General features: G+C 47.9%; 1 protein-coding gene across 1 annotated transcript in view; it reads left to right on the forward strand.

Moving 5' to 3' along the window:
- The first annotated feature begins 5,193 nt into the window (after nt 1–5,193).
- FAM184B (family with sequence similarity 184 member B) overlaps nt 5,194–18,313 on the forward strand; it is a 107,778-nt gene continuing 94,658 nt past the window's right edge. The window contains exon 1 of the mRNA XM_056855109.1: nt 5,194–5,248. Coding sequence (XP_056711087.1) covers nt 5,207–5,248 — 42 coding nt within the window. The 5' untranslated portion in view covers nt 5,194–5,206. The remainder of the gene's footprint in view (nt 5,249–18,313) is intronic.

The following is an 18,313-nucleotide window of genomic DNA, read 5'->3' on the forward strand; positions in this document are numbered from 1 at the left end:
CAATTCTAAAATACATAATGGCTTTACCACTAAGGGCTTAGAAGAAGAGTTGGTTTTTATACCCTGATTTTTTCGCCTTTAAGGAGTCTCAAACCGGCTTACAATTGCCTTGCCTTCCTCTCCCCACAACAGACGCCTTGTGAGGTAGGTGGGGCTGAAAGAGTTTGGAGAGAACTGTGACTGACCCAAGGTCACCCAGCTGGCTTCACTTGTAGGAGTGGGGAAACTAACCCGGTTCACCAGATTAGAGTCCACTGCCCATGTGGAGGAGTGGGGAAACCAACCTGGTTCACCAGATGAGAGTCTGCCGTTCATGTGGAAGAGTGGGGAATCAAACCCAGATTTCCAGATTAGAGTCTGCTGCTCTTAACCACTACACCATGCTGGCTCTCTCGAATTGGCCTAATCAGATGTGCACTGAAAGTTCTGTTTTCAAAGGTCCCAGCGATTTTTAAAAGTTGAATATAAGGCATGCAGCTGCCCAATTTGGATCAGGATCATAAGGCCAGGGAGCGCGCGCTTCCTTCCACACCATTTCCCCAACCTGAAAGGGCCCCAGGAAACTACTCTTTGCCCCATTGGGCTAAATGTATGAGTACCTACCTAAGAGCACAGGTATCACATCAACAGTCTGTGGCATTGTTATTGCGCAATCATGCTATTGGGTTTAAAGCATATGTCAGCGACTGCCAATGGTCCAACCATATTGTGTCAGTTTTGGTTTTGGTGCTGACATCGAATGGCTTTCCCAAATCAAACCAGGTGGTGTGTGTTACTCTAGCATTTCTGTCTCTATGCTCATTCTCACACGCTACATGCAAACCCCAACCTCATTCATGAAACTTTCTCTCATTTGTGGCAGCCAAGTCAGTAGGCATGGTCACCAGCATCTCCTGTTAGGGCATGGTAGGTCCCCCATTGGCAGGGGGAGTCGAGCCACAGTCAGAGAAACAAAAAACAGTGGTAGACTTAAACTGCTTCCGGAGGGAGAATTTATCACAAGTGCTGCAAAAAGCTTTTCAGCCACATCTCTTCCTTGGGGCAATGTCCCTAGATCTAGACTCAATGGGACACCATTCAATGAAAGAGCTTGATGTGCTCCCCAAGGGCACATTCCTATTGATTGACTTTATTTATAGCGTCTTTCACCCCTAATGGGGACCCAAAGCGGCTTATATCATTTCCTTCTCCTCCATTTTATCCTCATTGGTTAGGCCAAGAGCGTGTGACTGGCCCCAGGGTCACCCAGCAAGTTTCCATGGCATAAGTGGGGATTCGAACCTGGATTTCCCAGGTTTTAGTACGACACTTTAACCACTACGCTGGCTCTTCTGTTTCAAAAATGGATTTCTAATTCATGCAATATTTGTGACTCACGGCAGTCACTTGCCCACTTTGTTTTTCTTTTTAAACAGATATGTTGTTGTTCACACAACAAGTTTATTTGATGTATCTCAGATACATCTCAGGTCTTTTATGCACGGCTGTTTCCCTCGCTGTGACCCCTCCGACGACTCCAGGTCTTTGTTTTGATTATGCATGCCGTTTCTGAGCATTAGAGGTCGCCTCGCTCTCCCCCTGCATTTCCACGCTTTTTGCCCATGTTTTGAGGGACCTGTTTTATCTTGAATTTGAAAACACTGGCAAAAAGCGGGGAAATGCAGGAGAGTGAGGCAACCTCTGACAGTCAGAAACGGCATGCATAATCCAAACAAAGACCCGGAGTTATCGGAGGGGTGATGGAAACAGCCCTGCAAAAAGGCCTCAGATACCTAAGAAAGCTTAGGTGTGGCCATAGGCTGAGTCCTTGGGCATGAGCGGAGGGGCAAGAGCCATTATCTGCCCTTCGGTTCTTAGCCCTGTTCGGTTCTTGCCCCAGCGTATTGTAACAATAACAGTGGGGAACCCTTCTAGATGTCATCATTTTAAAGTCATCTAAACCAGCAGCCATCCCAACATCCTGTGGGAGCAAATCTCATTGATCTATTATGCTGCAGTCCTTCTATTTCCTTGAAAGAAAATCCTTGTGGACTTACTTGCAAATAAACACGCATTGGATTGTATTACAGACATACAAGGAAATCTACATCCCTTCTTCAACACCTCCACTGCAGGACATGATAGAGGAGGCAGGGAATATTCTCTGGCTTGAAGTAAATGGTAGGATTGTTGTGTTTAGAGTTAAAATTCATCTGCTTGTGGAAGGAATCTGCTTGGCTTTAAAAAAAGAATGCAACTCCCTCGGGCCGGCAGTCTTTAGTCTCTCCTGCACACCCACAACTTCCTTCCGCTGGATTCCCACCTACTGTCTTGGCAGCAGGACAGATCTCTTTCTTCCTCGGTCCAGGATGAGTGACACCAACCATATTTCAAGTGAGATCTGACCTCACTTTGCCTTCTTCCATTGCCCACTCTCAGAAGGGAGCCCTGCAGCCTAAGCTCAAAAAAAATGGGGGGGGGGAATCTGTCATCATCTTCCCCACTTCTGAAATGTTATTCAGGGGCAGGTGTGGTGGGGTCTGAATTCAATCTGGACCCTGATGCTTTTTTTTGGCCATCAAGTCACAGCTGACTTACAGCTATCCCATAGGGTTTTCAAGGCAAGAGACGTTCAGAGGTGGTTTGCCATTGCCTGTCTCTGCATCATGACCCTGGTATACCTTGGTGGCCTCCCTTCCAAATACTGGCCAGAGTTGACCCTTCTTAGCTTCCAAGATCTGACGGGACTGGGCTAGCCTGCACTAGCCCTGATGCTATAGGAGAAGGAAGAGGAGGAGGAGGAAGAAGAGTTGGCTTTTATATGCCTACTTTCTCTACCTTTGAAGGAGAATCAAACTGGTTTACAATTGCCTTCCCTCTCCCCACAACAGACACCTTTTGTGAGGTAGGCGGGGTTGAGAGAGTTCGGAGAGAACTGTGACTGGCCCAAGGTCTCCAAGCCAGCTTCATGTGGAGGAGTGGGGAATCAAACCCGGTTCTCCAGATTAGAGTTTGACGCTCTTCACCACTATGCTATGCTGAAGAAGTGTATCTGAAGAAGTGAGCTGTGGCTCATGAAAGCTCATACCCTACCAGAAAATATTTTTGTTAGTCTTTAAGGTGCTACTGGACTCTTGACCTTTTTGACTACTGCAAACAGACTAACACGGCTACCCACTGTGAATTATGCTATGCTGGCTCACTGATCTACCCAGCCAGCATGGTGTTGTGGTTACAGTGTCAGGCGAGGAACAGGGAGACCCGGGTTTGAATCCCCACTCTGCCATGGAAGCTTGCTGGGTGACCTTGGGCCAGGCTCAGCCTAACATATCTCAAAGGATTGTTGTGAGGATACAATGGAGGGGAGAATGACGTAAGTTGCTCTGGTCCCATTAGGGGTGAAAGGTGGGATATAAATAAAGTAAATCAATCAATCAATAAGAACATGCAATTGTAGAGTGGTGAGTGGCATCGAGGACTTCCATTGTATGGTGCCACTTGGGGAGAAAGGCAAGCTATACTTGAAGTAAACAAATAAAATTTTGAACGGGGTGAAGAAAGTGGAGAATTTTTTCTTCCTCATATCGCAGTTGCTCATAGCCAGGGAGGAAATATTCTTCACACAACAGATAAATAACATCTGGGCTTCACCGCGGCAACAAGTGGTAACAACCAGATGGCTGACCAGGGTGCAATCAGGGCATTCCTAACTTCCTAAGAAGACTTACTCCAATCTAAGCCCACTGAAATGAATGGGCTCAGACTGGAGTAACTCTCCTTACTAATGTGCACCTTGCTCTGCGGTGGACTGGGTCTAAAAATATTGGTGGCCAGGAGACAAAGGGGGCCCACCCATAACTATAAGGCCATCATTTAATGTTTATAAGAAATAAATAAAATTTTCAAAAAAATACATAAGTGGAAAAAAGGTACAATTATTTTTTGTTTGCAAAATAAATGTATATTTTCAATAATGACAGTGTACATATATTGTTCCTATTACTGGGAGCGTACAGTGGATACTAAATGTCAATGCAGATGGTTATAACTGAATTTTTAAATCGCCAATAAATAATTTTAAATAAATGTATTCTAATTTTCAAGCTACGAAAAGGTCATCCACATTGTCAACATTTCGTCTCCTGGTTAAGGGGGGCCCCCGCTTGCCATCGGGCCAGCTGACCCCCCCTGGCCCGTCCGCCACTGGCCTTGCTGGCCCAACAGAGCTCCCACGTTCAGCAGCAGGACGTCTGCGGGCGAGAACGCGCGCTCGCGCGAGCCTCCTTTCTTCCCTGTCCCAGCCAGGATCGAACGCACGGACGTTCTTCCCTGTCCCAGCCAGGATTCAGCCAGGATCGAACGCACGGACGTTCCAGCCAGGATCGAACGCACGGACGTTCTTCCCTGTCCCAGCCAGGATTCAGCCAGGATCGAACGCACGGACGTTCCAGCCAGGATCGAACGCACGGACGTTCTTCCCTGTTCCAGCCAGTATTCAGCCAGGATCGAACGCACGAACGTTCTTCGAACGTTCGTGCGTTCGATCCTGGCTGAATCCTGGCTGGAACAGGGAAGAACGTTCGTGCGTTCGATCCAAGAACGTTCGTGCGTTCGATCCTGGCTGAAACAGGGAAGAACGTCCGCGCGTTCGATCCTGGCTGGAACGTCCGTGCGTTCGATCCTGGCTGAATCCTGGCTGGAACAGGGAAGAACGTTGGTGCGTTCGATCCAAGAACGTTCGTGCGTTCGATCCTGGCTGAAACAGGGAAGAACGTCCGCGCGTTCGATCCTGGCTGGGACAGGGAAGCAAGGAGGCTCGAGCGGCCGCGCCTCTTCGCCCGCAGCGCTGCCAGCCCGGCGGGTTTCTCCCCCTGCCCGGCTATTCTTGGCAACGGGATGCCGGCCGAGATCCCCCCCCCCCCCCAGCAGGCTCCTCTTTCGGCCAAGGGAAAGTCCGCGCGCTCCAGCGCGGCGAAGCAGCCCGAGCGGCTCCTCCGGGGACGCGCAGCGGCCAGCGGGGGGCGGGCTGGCGGGGGTGGGGGGCAGGCGGCGCCTGGGCGCGAGGAGCCGTGCCGAGCGACCTGGCGCTTGGGGGGCCGGCCGCGCCGCCCCGCCGCCCCTGCCCATGGCCTCCGGCGCCAGCCCGCTCCAGCAGCAGCCCGGGGCTTGCGACGGGGCTTCTCCGGCCGCCCCGCCGGGCAGCGCGTGGGAGGCGGGCGAGGCGGGCATGCACGTGAGGATGTGCAAGAAGATCGCGCAGCTCACCAAGGTAAGGCGCCTTTGGGGGGGGCGGCGGCGGCGGGTGGGGGGGAAACTTCCCGGGCCGCAGGGGAGAAGTTTGGGCGCGCCTCGCTGCCCCCGAGCGGGACAGGGAGCCCCGGTCCGCTTGCCAGCGCCGCCGGCCTTTGCGCGCCCTCCCCCGCAGCGGCGGCGCCACTCTGCGCGGGGTCCCGTGCCTTGCGCCCCTGCAAGCCGGCGCTCGGCTCCGGTTGCAGTCCTGAAAAAGAAGAAGAGTTGGTTTTTCTAGGCCGACTTTCTCTACCACTTAAGGGAGACTCGGACCGGTTTACAATCGCCTTCCCTTCCCCTCCCCGCAACAGACGCGCTGGGAGGGAGGTGGGGCTGAGGGAGCTGTGACTAGCCCGAGGTCACCCAGTTCACCGGATTAGCGTCCGCCGCCCATGTGGAGGAGTGGGGGATCAACCCCGGTTCCCCAGATCGGAGTCCACCGCCCTTAACCGCTGCACCGCGCTGCCTCTCTTGGCCAAGCCGAGCGTGGAGGTGGGCGGGGGGGGGGGGAGGCGGCTGCTCCTCGGCCCCTGCGGGAGTTTGCGGCCCCCCTGCGCCCTCGTGACGGTCCCGTTTGAAAAGCAAAGTTCGAGCTTCGCGCCCCGCCCCTCGCCGTGTGCTTGCCTTGGGTGGGTGAGAAGACCCCGGGATTGGAGCCCTGAATTGGGGCTAAAATGGGCAGCAGTCCACGGACGCTTTGATCAATAGGAAACGTAGGCTCAGGTCTGTGTTTTTTTGTTTTTTTAAATCTAAACAGTGATACTTGAAAGTTCTTAAACAGATTTTAAGGGGGGGGAAATACATGACAGCTTATAAACCTGTCAAATGTTGGTTTTTCAGCAGCTCCAATGCTCTGTGGGGTTTCCAACCTCCAGGTGGTGGCTGGAGATCTCCAGGGCTTGCAACGGACTGATCTCCAGGCAACACAAATCTGTTCCCCTGGAGAAAATCGCCACCTGGGAAGGTGGACTCTGTGGCATTAAAGCCTATTCAAGCCCCTCCCCTCCCCAAGTCCTGCCCTTCTCAGGCTCCACCCTCAAAATCTCCAACCCAGACCAGGCAACCCTAGGAGTCCACAGCCATTTTTAATTCCCCCCAAATCTGGGCTCAATGGGGGTGGGAAGGGACCAGTACTCCAGCATGGAGCATAGTAGCAGCAGGTTATGGAACTACCTATCATGGAGGAGAGGGCTAACCATGGCTACTAGTCAAAATTGATACTAGTCATGATGCATACCTATCCTCTCCAGGATCAGAGGAGCATGCCTATTATATCAGGTGCTGTGGGACACAGGCAGGATGGGGCTGCTGCAGTCGTCTTGTTTGTGGGCTTCCTTGAGGCGCCCGGTTGGCCACTGTGTGAACAGGCTGCTGGACTTGATGGGCCTTGGTTTGATCCAGCAGGGCCTTTCTTATGTACCTCCCCCCCTCTCCCCAATGATGTGGATATGAGTGAAATATAATATTGCACTAGCACAGGGTCAGGGAGGGATGCTTGAGAGCAGGCTGTGATCTGAAAGAGAGATTACTGTTTTCCTATCCTCCTGCAAGGACTCCTCAATAAATCTTGTACTGTAGCCTAACAGCTAGTCCACATGCTGCACTGGAAATGTAATAAATACAGTGTATTATAACTCAGCGGTTAATCTTTTAGCTTTTTCTAAGATAGAGTGGAACTTGTGCCGAGAAAGGGAAAGAAGCACTGCCACAATTTTATTTGCCTTGCTTCTGCCAGCTGAATGCAAAGCATAATTGATACCCCGGCTGTGAAAATGGTACCGTGGCCTTGTGGTGGGAAATGGCACTATATCTCAGCTTTGTGTCATTGTATGCCTTTGGTTCCCCTTGCTGGCTCTAGGATAACATCACATGAACACATGAATCTGCCTTATACTGAATCAGACCCTTGGTCCATCAAAGTCAGTATTATCTACTCAGACCAGCTGCGGGCTCTCCAGGGTCTCAGGCAGGGGTCTTTCACATCATCTACCTGCCTAGTCCCCTTAACTGGAGATGCCGGGGATTGAACCTGGGACCTTCTGCATGCCAAGCAGATGCTCTACCACTGAGCCACAGCCCCTCACCATCACTCGATAAGGGCTCGTGTGCTTTTATTCAATAGATCACTTCATCTGAGTTTGGTTCCTACAAAGCTGATCTAGATCAGCAAAGTCCAAATATTTTGCCAGCCTTCTGCTGCCCGGTAACAGGGATCCAGCTGGCTGCTGTTGAAGCTTGGAAGTTAGCCAGCAGGGCAGTGCCCTGGGTGTTCTCTTCCAAATCAGCAGTAGGAACCCAGGCATAGATGCGGTCGGGCTTTCTGTGCCAGCAAAGGACAAGGCTGGTGAGAGTCTAAGGGTACTGGGGAGGGGTCAGTGTAGTGTAGTGATTAAGAGCGGTGGACTCTAATCTGGTGAATCGGGTTGGTTTCCCCACTCCTACACATGAAGCCTGCTGGGTGACCTGGGCTAGTCACAGTTCTCTCCAAATTCTCTCAGCCTCTCCTACCTCACAAGGTGTCTGTTTTGGGGAGAGGAAGGGAAGGAGATTGTAAACTGGTTTGATTCTCCTTAAAAAGGTTGAGAAAATCGGGGTCTAAAAACCAACTCTTCTTCTCCTTCTCCTACTTCTCACCAGACCCCACCACCAACTCATCTACGCCACCTGCTGTCCAGGATTGCCATTTAGGCTTGACTCTCAGGGTTGGATCCTACGATAGAGACCTCTTGCGCAAGCAGAAAGAATAATTTTGTTGCAAGTAGCCCTTGCACAAAGTCAGCATGACCATATCCTATCTAGTGTTTCTGCTGGTGTGGGACAGGGCGCAAGGGATATTGTCAGCAACCTCCTTTCCTTGGAAAGACTGTTTTATGTCAAATCATTTCACACGTCCAAGTGACCGCCTGTTGCCCTTTGATTTATGTACACAGCAATACTGATCCAAAATGAAAAACCGGCACTCACTCTCTTTGTGGCTCTTATACAAGTGGACTGCATTAAGTCTAACTTCTCTTCCACTATGGCATGGTGGGATCCAACCCTCAGTTTCTAAAGTAAGAGGTCCCAGGGCTCCAGTTAGTATTGAAGTTACCCATATCAAAGGGAATGCCGCAGAAAGGAAATTTCCAGCGTAAAAATGCCAGAGGATGCCCGTCCCCCTCAAAGCACTCACAACACTGTTTTCCACCTGAACCACCACGTGCCCTCAGGGAGTGGCGCCCACTTCCCTCATTTCCTTCTTTGCCTCCATAAGGATAGGATCTTCCTGGTTCCTTTTCCTCAGAGTTGGTTCATGTTTTGGGCTGTCTACAACTTTTCTGATTTGTTAGGCTGGTTCCTTTCCTGTTGGGAAACAGAAGGTATAGAGCAATGCTTTTTAAAAAATAGATAACTGTTTATGATATTTATAAAACCGTGACACACACACACACACCAATTGATCAGCAGGGCTTGGTTACAGGCAAGATGTCACTGTTTAAAAAGTGCTTGCATTGTGGCACAAAAATGACCCACACCAATGAGCATGATCTACGTCTACTTTGCTGGGAGAGAGTCATAATGTAGCCTTGTGTAAACTCTGCCAGCAGTTTACCCTTCAGGCAAGATGTGATCGGGTCTCCAAGTTAAAGCTCCTGAAAGGTCTCCAAGTTAAAGCTCCTTTCTCCTGAAAGCCCTCTCCACCTGCGACATTCCAGCAATTAAACTATTTGCTGTGATGGAGTATCCTTCTAAACCAACCACTTAAGCACTGGTTCCATCAGTACCAAGGACAGAATCTCCCTGTTGTCAGTCTTGGTCCCCATCACCATCTACAGAACCGAGGAGCTCTTCAGATCCACTAGCCAAGAAATCTAAAACCAAGACCAAACACAGAGAGAAATCCAGGTCATTTCTGAAGGAGCATTGGTCTCAACTTGTAGCTGACCTGGAACCAAGTCAAGAGCAAAAGGGAGTGATCCTTGTTCCTCCCAGGACTCCATCCATTCACTCCAGGTCACCAGAGCACTCAGTATTGTGTGGTGAACTTGAGCCAGAACCATCCACTTCAGTGGAGATCCACCCACCACCATGTCTTTATCCATCTGTTCCAACACCTTGGCCACATGCCTTTCCTCCCTTACTCTGTATCCATATTATTGTTGGTGTTTGGAAGAAGTATCAGACACCCCAGAGGCAAGTGAATACCGCAGAGTCAGCACGTATACAAAAGTGCTATTTTATTTCACAGTGTCAAAGTGCTTCGCAAAGCATCCACTTCTCTCAACCCACAGCCAAATACATATATGTTACACTTATATACATTACTGGCACAATCTCCCAGCCAATCAGCAGTTGGCTGCCTTGTCTCCAGGACCATCTAGCTCAGTCCAGTGCAAGCCAGTTTTTCTGCTCAGTCATTGAGCTGTCATGTGACATCACCAATCACCTGGCTGTCACTTAGATCTTTTCTATCTGCTTGCCATGTGCAGTCTTACATGTCAACACTCCTCCTAGACTGACATTGCAAGCCCCAATGAATTACGAAATTTTACAAATTTCTCCACCGGTAAACATTTGGTAAACATATCTGCAATATTGTCGTTTGAAGCACAATGTTCCAGTTTGATAAACCCATTGTTCACCACTTCCCTGACATTGTTGTACCTTATAGTAATATGCTTACTCCTAGTTCTGATACCTTGGTCTCCTGCCAACTATTGCGCTGCTGTATTATCACAAAATACCCTTACAGGCAGATTCCATTGCAGGTTTAGATCTTTAACCAGTTGTTGTAGCCACTCTAACTGTATTTCACAGTCACTAATGGCTGAGTATTCAGCTTCACACGTACTAGTAGAGACATGGGTTTGCTTTAAAGACTTCCACATGATGAGGGCCCCATGCAGATACACTGCATACCCTGTAGTGGATTTCCCGCCCTCCCTGTCTCCCCAACTAGCATCACTGTAGACAGTGACTGGCTCCTCCTCATCAGCTTTGAGTATTAATTTAGCTGAAGAAGTGCCCTTCAGATACCGCAGCACTCTCTTTGCTGCTATCCAGTCTTTTTCATAAGGACAAGCACACCTTTGACATAGTAAATGTACAGCCATACAAACGTCAGGTCTAGTCCAACAAGACAAGTACAGCAATGACCCTACCAAGGACTGATATAGCACCTTGTTGTGGAACTCTTTGTCATCCATCTCCCGGCCATACCCTGTTGTCATGGGGGTATCAGTGCACTTGGCTTCTGCCATTCCAAATTTATTCAAAAGTTATTCAATTTTCTTCCCTTGGCTCAATTCAAAACACCCCTCTGAGTTTCTGGTTATTTCAACCCCCAGATAGTTTTGAATGTTCCCCAAATGCTTCATTTTGAACACACTCCCAGCAGCCTTTTTGAACCACTGCAATTGTTCCTCTGTGTGGAACATCAGGCAAATGTCGTCCACGTAAATCACGAGCACACATTCCATGTCACCCATGCATTTAGTGAACATGCAAGGATCTGCCACACCTTGCTTGAAACCTAGTTTGATTAAGGCCTTGCTAAGGCATTGTGACCATGCCCGAGCACTTTGCTTCAAACCATAGATGGCCTTATGCAGTCTCAGCACTCCCTGCTCATCTTTGCCTGCAAACCCAGGAATTTGCTCCATATACAACTCCTCACTTAGGCTTGCATTCAGGTATGCTGTAGTAAAATCAAAGTGATGCACCTGCATACTGTCCCTTGCAGCCTTGCACAGTGCAGCTTTTAACGTCTCTGATTTTACGGTCGGGGCAAACACCTCGTCAAAATCTTGTCCCTCCCTCTGTGAATAACCCTTGGCCACCAGCTTGGCCTTCCTAAGGATTTTCCCATTTGGCAGGTATTTGACCTTGTACAGCCATCGACACCCAATGGCTTGTCTTTGATCAGGCAGGTGAGTCACAGAAAATACCTCATTCTCTTGGAGAGAGTCATACTCTGACCTCATGGCTTCAAGCCAACCCTCCTTTTCTTTCCTTTCCAGCAACAACACCTCCTGGTAACTTTGTGGCTCTTTTACATACACATGGTTAACATCATTTGTTTCAAAACCAAATCTTACAGGAGGAACTCCCTTGTTACTCCTGCTTGACACTCTTGGCACAGGCCTTCCACCTTGTTCACTCTCTGATGAGGCCCTACTAGGAGATCCCTCCAGTTTCACCTCATTCCCATCATGAGAGTTATCAGACAAAGGAAGTACCTGCTGAGACACCTGATGCCCATGAATTTTATCCCAATTATTGTCTTCACAGAAATTGGCTGATCTGCTATAACTCAGACAATTGTGCTCATTGGCAAACCTGTAGGCTTTCATGCCTGTTTGATACCCTAGGAAAGTGAGCTTTTTGGCTCTTGCTCCTCCTTTCCTTCTTTGGTTTAAAGGCACATTCACCCAGGCTTTTACCCCAAACACTCTAAGGTAGCTTAGACTAGGGTCCTTTTTGTACAGTGCCCTGTAGGGAATATCATCTATGCACCTGGTCCAGATCCTGTTAGAAATATAACATGCTGCCTTCAAAGCTTCTGCCCAAAAAGTCATAGGCAGATCTGCATCTCGCAGCATGGCATACATTTTTGTTTGCAACATCCCACCATGCCTTTCTGCAATTCCATTCTCCTGGGGGGTTGAAACATTAGCCACCCTGTGTTGCACACCTTGTTGCTGCAACCACTTAGCAAATGCATGTGACGTATACTCCCCACCAAAATCTGTTTGAAAAGCGCATAGCTCTTGACCAAGCTGCTTCTGTACCCTTCTAGCCCAGTACTTGAAGGTTTCAAATACATCAGACTTCCTTTTTATGGGAAACACCCAGGTGAATCTACTGTGGTCATCTGTTATGATCAAAGCATATCGGTTTCCTGAATGGCTCTCCCTGAAAGGACCAATGACATCACTATGACATAGCTTTAGAGCTCTTTCCGACCTTCTATCACTGTGTCTAGCCACTGGGTAGGCTTTAGACTTGACACACTTACAGACCTCACAGTCTAGAAATCTTTCACATTTTTTCACTTTCTCTTTACCCAGTAGAGATAGCGTTTTATTTATTGCCTCGTACCCGGCATGACCGAGGCGTCTGTGCCATAAATGAACGCAGCTGTCATGCAAGCTTTGATTAAGCACTTCTTTAGCCTCGACATGAACATTTTCCACTACATCACATTATGACTTAGCTTTCCTCTCAGAAGCACCTCTCCATTCTTTGCTATCTGGCATGATTTTTCAGCAAAAGTCACAGTAAACCCTGCATTATCTAATGCACAGACATTTAGCAAATTTGTCTCTATAGTTGGTACGCAAAGCACCTTTTTAAATACATAGTCCAGTGCAGGGAACCTTACACTTCCCTCACACACCACATCTGCGTTGCGTCCATCAGCCAAGCTGACATGCCTCAGGCTGGAACTGCTTACGTCTTGCAGCAATTCCTCACTCTGGCAAATGTTCTGAGAAGCCCCAGAGTCCAGAATCCAAACGCCAGCAGATTCATTAGTCTCTGTTCTCACCAATGACGCCTTCTGGCTTCTGGCTGCGCCTGCCGATGACTGCTCTCCTCGACTCCTTTTTCTGACGTCAGGGCAGTCATGTTTTAAATGACTTTTGGAACCACACAAAAAGCATCTTCTGACCTTCAAAGCCACATGCTGTAAATCCAATGGCAGGTTCTTCTTCTCTGCAGACCCTTCTTTAGCAGTGAAGTAATCCGTCTTATCTTTTCCTCCCTCTGACCGGGCAGGCTTCCCAGATGCTGGCGCAATCAATCTTTGCTCGTGTTCCAGCAGCCTCCCAGACACATACTGCCAGGTCAGCTGATCTGTGTCCAAAGATTCCAAGGCTGTAATTAACATATTATAATCCTCTGACAGAGAACTTAATAATATGAAGACCTTGTCTTCCTCCAGCACGGCTTTCCCTCGCTTTTCCAGCATTTGGAAGCACTCTGCCAAAGAGTTCATGTGCAGTCTCACCGGCACTCCATATTTCAAAACCGTCCGGTACATGCGCCTGGTGATGGCCATTAAAGAGCCAGCCGTCTTTTGTACATAAACTTGTTTAAGGGAGTCCCAAGCTGCTTTCGCTTTCAAGGCACTTGAGACATGCACCAGCTGGTCGTCCGCCACGCTCAGTGCTATCGTAGCCAGTGCAATTTCATCTTTAGTCACGTCCTGAGCTGTCTCTGGGTCGGGGGGGGGGCAGAAACATAAATCCACAACGCCTCTCTCTTGAGATAGTGCTGCATTCGCAATGCCCAGACCTCATAGTTGGTGGAGGTGAGCTTGTCCACAAGTAATGCCGTAGCCGCCTGTGCCATGGCGTCAGCACCCGGCACCTCAAGCTCTGTATCACTCTCCTCCTCCGCCCCCGACAACTCACTCTCCACAGACAGGCTTGCCTCCTCCTCAGCTCCCGACAGCAGGCTCGCCTTCTCCTCTGCTCCGTCTGAATCCACCTCAGACATTCACTCCCTCCCTCTGCAGTCCATGGTACTTGTTCCACAGATAAACCTCTGTTCAGAACCTCCAGCACCTAGCACAGTCGTTCTGGGCCCATAGCCCTGTTGGTGTTTGGAAGAAGTATCAGACACCCCAGAGGCGAGTGAATACCGCAGAGTCAGCACGTATACAAAAGTGCTATTTTATTTCACAATGTCAAAGTGCTTCGCAAAGCATCCACTTCTCTCAACCCACAACCAAATACATATATATTACACTTATATACATTACTGGCACAATCTCCCAGCCAATCAGCAGTTGGCTGTCTTGTCTCCAGGACCATCTAGCTCAGTCCAGTGCAAGCCAGTTTTTCTGCTCAGTCATTGAGCTGTCATGTGACATCACCAATCACCTGGCTGTCACTTAGATCTTTTCTATCTGCTTGCCATGTGCAGTCTTACATGTCAACAAATATATGTCACGATTCTGGACAGTTTCCTGGACATAACTAAGGTGGTGTGGGAAAAGCCATCTTCCATCCCTCCTACATCCCCCCAAAAATGAGAATTAATACAAGGTGACGCAAGAAAGATTCAAATTTTTGTTTACTCACTCTTCACCTTCTTCATTGGTAACTGAGGAAATGCAACCTAGCTCTTAATCTCATAACTGATAACTACCAAGTGATTATGGGGAGGGGGACCAGTTATCTATCTGGGAGAAATTGTTCCTGTACATTGAGATTCTACTTGATTACAACAAGAGCAAAAATGATTCAGACAGAGATTGTCAGGCTCTCCAAGCAACAAATTAATGCAGGGCATCATGCTATTGATTCTTCTGTGAGGTCCATGGCTTTCTCAATAGTTCTCCGACATCATGCATGGCTTCGATCTATGATCTACGGCCCTATCACCATGGGCAGCTGTGTTAGTCTGTCAATAGCAGTAGAAAAGTGCAAGAGTCCACTAACACCTTAAAAACTACCAAAATTTCTGGCAGGGTATGAGCTTTCGTGAGCCACAGCTCTCTTCTTCAGATACAACTAGAAACCATAGAATCAAAGAGTTGGAAGGGGCCATACAGGCCATCTAGTCCAACCCCCTGCTTAATGCAGGATCAACCTAGAGCATCCCTGACAAATGAATGCCCAGCCTCTGCTTAAAGACTGCCAGTGAGGTGGAGCTCACCACCTCCCTTGGTAGTTGATTCCACTGTCAAACAACTCTTACTGTAAAAAAGTTTTTCCTAATATCCAGCCAGTACCTTTCCACCCGCAATTTAAACCCATTATTGCAAGTCCTATCCTTTGCTGCCACCAGGAACAGTTCCCTGCCCTCCACGGCCATGTGACAGATGTCACAAGATTGAGGACCTGCCTTTCAAAGGAACCTCTCTCTTCGCTGTTACCACTGATGACACGTTATCTCAGATGAAGAAAAACAGACAGCAAAGTCACTTCGTGTTATCTTTTCTGTTTCACAACCATTTAGGCAGAGGTTTTACTGGAGGCAGCAAGGCCTTCCTTCTTACCAACGTGGCCAAAGATATTATTCTCCCTATCATCAACAGTATCCTTCTCAAAGACAGTTTCAGCCTCCTCATTCGTATTCAAGAAAATGGGGTGCTCCTCGGTCCAAGTCTGGACCACACTCACAGTCCAAAGACACACAACAGTAACCCCAAAACCTCTGTTCTGACTAAATATTTCACATCAATATGTTACTGTTAATTTTAGATATAGCTTGGCATTTTCTTATAGAATGGCACTCTATGACCTCTGATTCATGAGTTCTTTCAATAATAGAACAGGGCTACAAGTTAGAGTTTATATCTTTAGTGCCCTTGTCAGCATTCAGAAGACACAATAGACAATCCTCTCCCTCAGCCACAGCAACAGTTACTCAGTCTTGAGGGAAAGGTGCAATTGAGTTGGTTATTTCTGAAGTGCTCAATATGGGTTTCACTCTTGCTTTTTCTTGATAAATACGAAGGATGGAGGTTCTTGAGAGTAACTTAGTTTCATATGGTTATTCTGTTTTCTGTTCTTCATTTATTTAAAATAAATGTGGTTGGTGGTATTAGATTTACAGGATGCTTACTTTCATATCAGAGATCGCCAGTATCTCTGCTTTAGGTAAATTTAGGATAAAAATTTTTCCCCAGTACATTGTTCTGCCCTTTGGTTTGGCCACTGCCCCGAGGGTGTGTACGAAATGTATGGCAGTAGTTCTATCATATTTGAAAACTAGAGCATGTGCTATGTATCCTTATTTAAACGACTGGCTAATTGCCGCATCATCTCGTGAGGAACTCGTTGAACATACTAATTTGATCTTAGTGACGTGCCAGCATCTGGGTTTGGTAGTTAATTGGAAAACGTCTAAATTAATTCCTTCACAGGTTGCACAGTTTATTGGGGCTACTCTGGATTCTGTCCAGGCTAGGGCTATTCTCTCCCTACTGATAGGGGGAGAGCCATTAAGTCTTTAATGACACATTTTTTATTGCACTACTTTCAACGGGTGTTACCCATCCAGAGAATTCTCAGGCTAATGGCTTCCGCCACAGCGGTTATCCCACTAGCTAAATTACATGTGTGCCCCCTAATGTTCTGATCCAAACAGACAATACTTCTGCAAAGTTCTGTATCAATGAACAGGGTGGTACTGGTTCTGTCTTTTTTTCAGAGGCCATTTTCAGTTGGCATCTAGCTGCAACACGCCAAATGTCCTTGCATCTGTCCATATGGTTCACAGAACACACGAGAGGATAAGCTCAGAAGAACTGCTTTTTCAAACCATGAATGGTCTCTGAGGTAGTGTTACTCAGATCCATTTTCAGGCTTTGGGGCATACCACAAGTGGATCTTCTTGTTACAGTGACAAATATCAAGGCCCCAATCTTCTGCTCGATGGCAGGCAACAACTCTCCATAGGGGACACCTTCCACATTCCCTGGAGAGAGGGCCTGTTCTATGCTTCCTCTCCTTTCCCCTTATAGGCAGGTTGATTGGCAAGCTTCAGGCAGATAGGTCAGATTGCATACTTATAACACCCTTTTGGGTGCTCCACTTCTGGTTCACAGAGCTTTACCACTTAGCCAGGGGTTCTTACGTATACTTCCTGAGGGCTGAGGACCTGTTGTTCAGGGGGCCTCTGCTATACCAAGATGTCTTCAGGCTGTACCACACCACATTGAAGATATAGCACCCAGCTTTTCTACTGAGTTCAAAATGTTTTCACTCAAATCACAGAGGCCTTCTACGTGTTATTCGTATGCTCAGAAATGGAAACAGTTTTCCTCTTGGGTATATTAACAGGGAGTATGCCTGGCTTCCTGCCCACTATCACTTGCTATCCTTGAAGTCATCAGGGATAGTCCAATCCTCTATCAGGGTTCTTTTGGCAGCTGTATCCACCGCTCATGTTCCTATAGATGGCACCACAGCATTTTCCCACAGGGTTTCTTACCATTTTCTAAGGGGTTTGTGTAACACACACACACCAAGAACACCAGTAGTTCCTCAATAGTTGCTGTCCTTGATGTTGTCATAGTTAATGTTAAAACTTTCTGAGCCCCTAGCTATCTGTCCATTTCCTTTGCTCCCAGAGAAGGTTTCCTTCTTGGTCTCCGTAACTTCGGTGAAGAGAGTTTAGTAAATTGGCTGCCTTGAAAATGGACTCCCATTTTTATCAGTTTTATCAAATTGTATGATAAAAGAGTTGTGTTACATCCCAGTCTACAGTTTTTGCCTCAGGTGGTGACCAAGTTCCATTTGTCTCAGGACATTCTGCTCACCCATGTGATTATCACGTGCAGGACAGACATGACATATACTTGATTTGAGAAGGAGTTTATTGTTCTACTTGGAAAGAACTGAACTCCAGTCTTTTTATCCGTTATTCAGTACCCAAGAAGGGCAGAGCTGCATCAGCTCCGACACTGTCCTGGTGGATTGTGGCAACAATAAAACTGTGTCGTGAACAAACTGGTTTGCCTTGCCCGCTTGATGACTACTCTCTTTCCATTAGAGCACTGGCTTTGTCTGTGGCTTTCCCTAAGTGAGTCCTGGTACAAGACATTTGTAAGACAGTGATGAGGTTGTCAGGAGACACCTTTGTTAAGCACTGTGCCCTGGACCTGCAAGCAAGGAGAGAAGTCGAGAAGGTTGTTCTCCAGTCATTGGGCGCTTTTCGTACATGCTGACTAATGCACTTTCAATACACTTCCACAATTGTTTGCAAGTGGATTTTGCCATTTCACACAGTAAAATCCTGCTGCAAAGTGCATTGAAAGTACATTAGTCAGCATGTGTGAAAGCGCCCATTGTTTCAGTGAGATCATTACCCTGCCTCTTTTGGTGAGGGAGCACAGCCTGGGAGTGCAGCTGCCCTCCAAGGTTGTGTTATTTGGAAGGTTGTTATGACTGCTTGCTCTCCTCTGGTGTGATAACTGTAATCTATCGTGGGAACCAGGCTTGGCTTGGTATTCAACTGTGCCTTTGGTTTTCTGTATATGTTCCATCCTGCTCATTCCCCCCCCCCATTAGAGTCCTCGTACCTGTCCCTGTAAGTTCCTGCTACTCAC

This window comes from Euleptes europaea, chromosome 9 (assembly GCF_029931775.1).
Source record: "Euleptes europaea isolate rEulEur1 chromosome 9, rEulEur1.hap1, whole genome shotgun sequence".
Lineage (NCBI taxonomy): Eukaryota > Metazoa > Chordata > Lepidosauria > Squamata > Sphaerodactylidae > Euleptes > Euleptes europaea.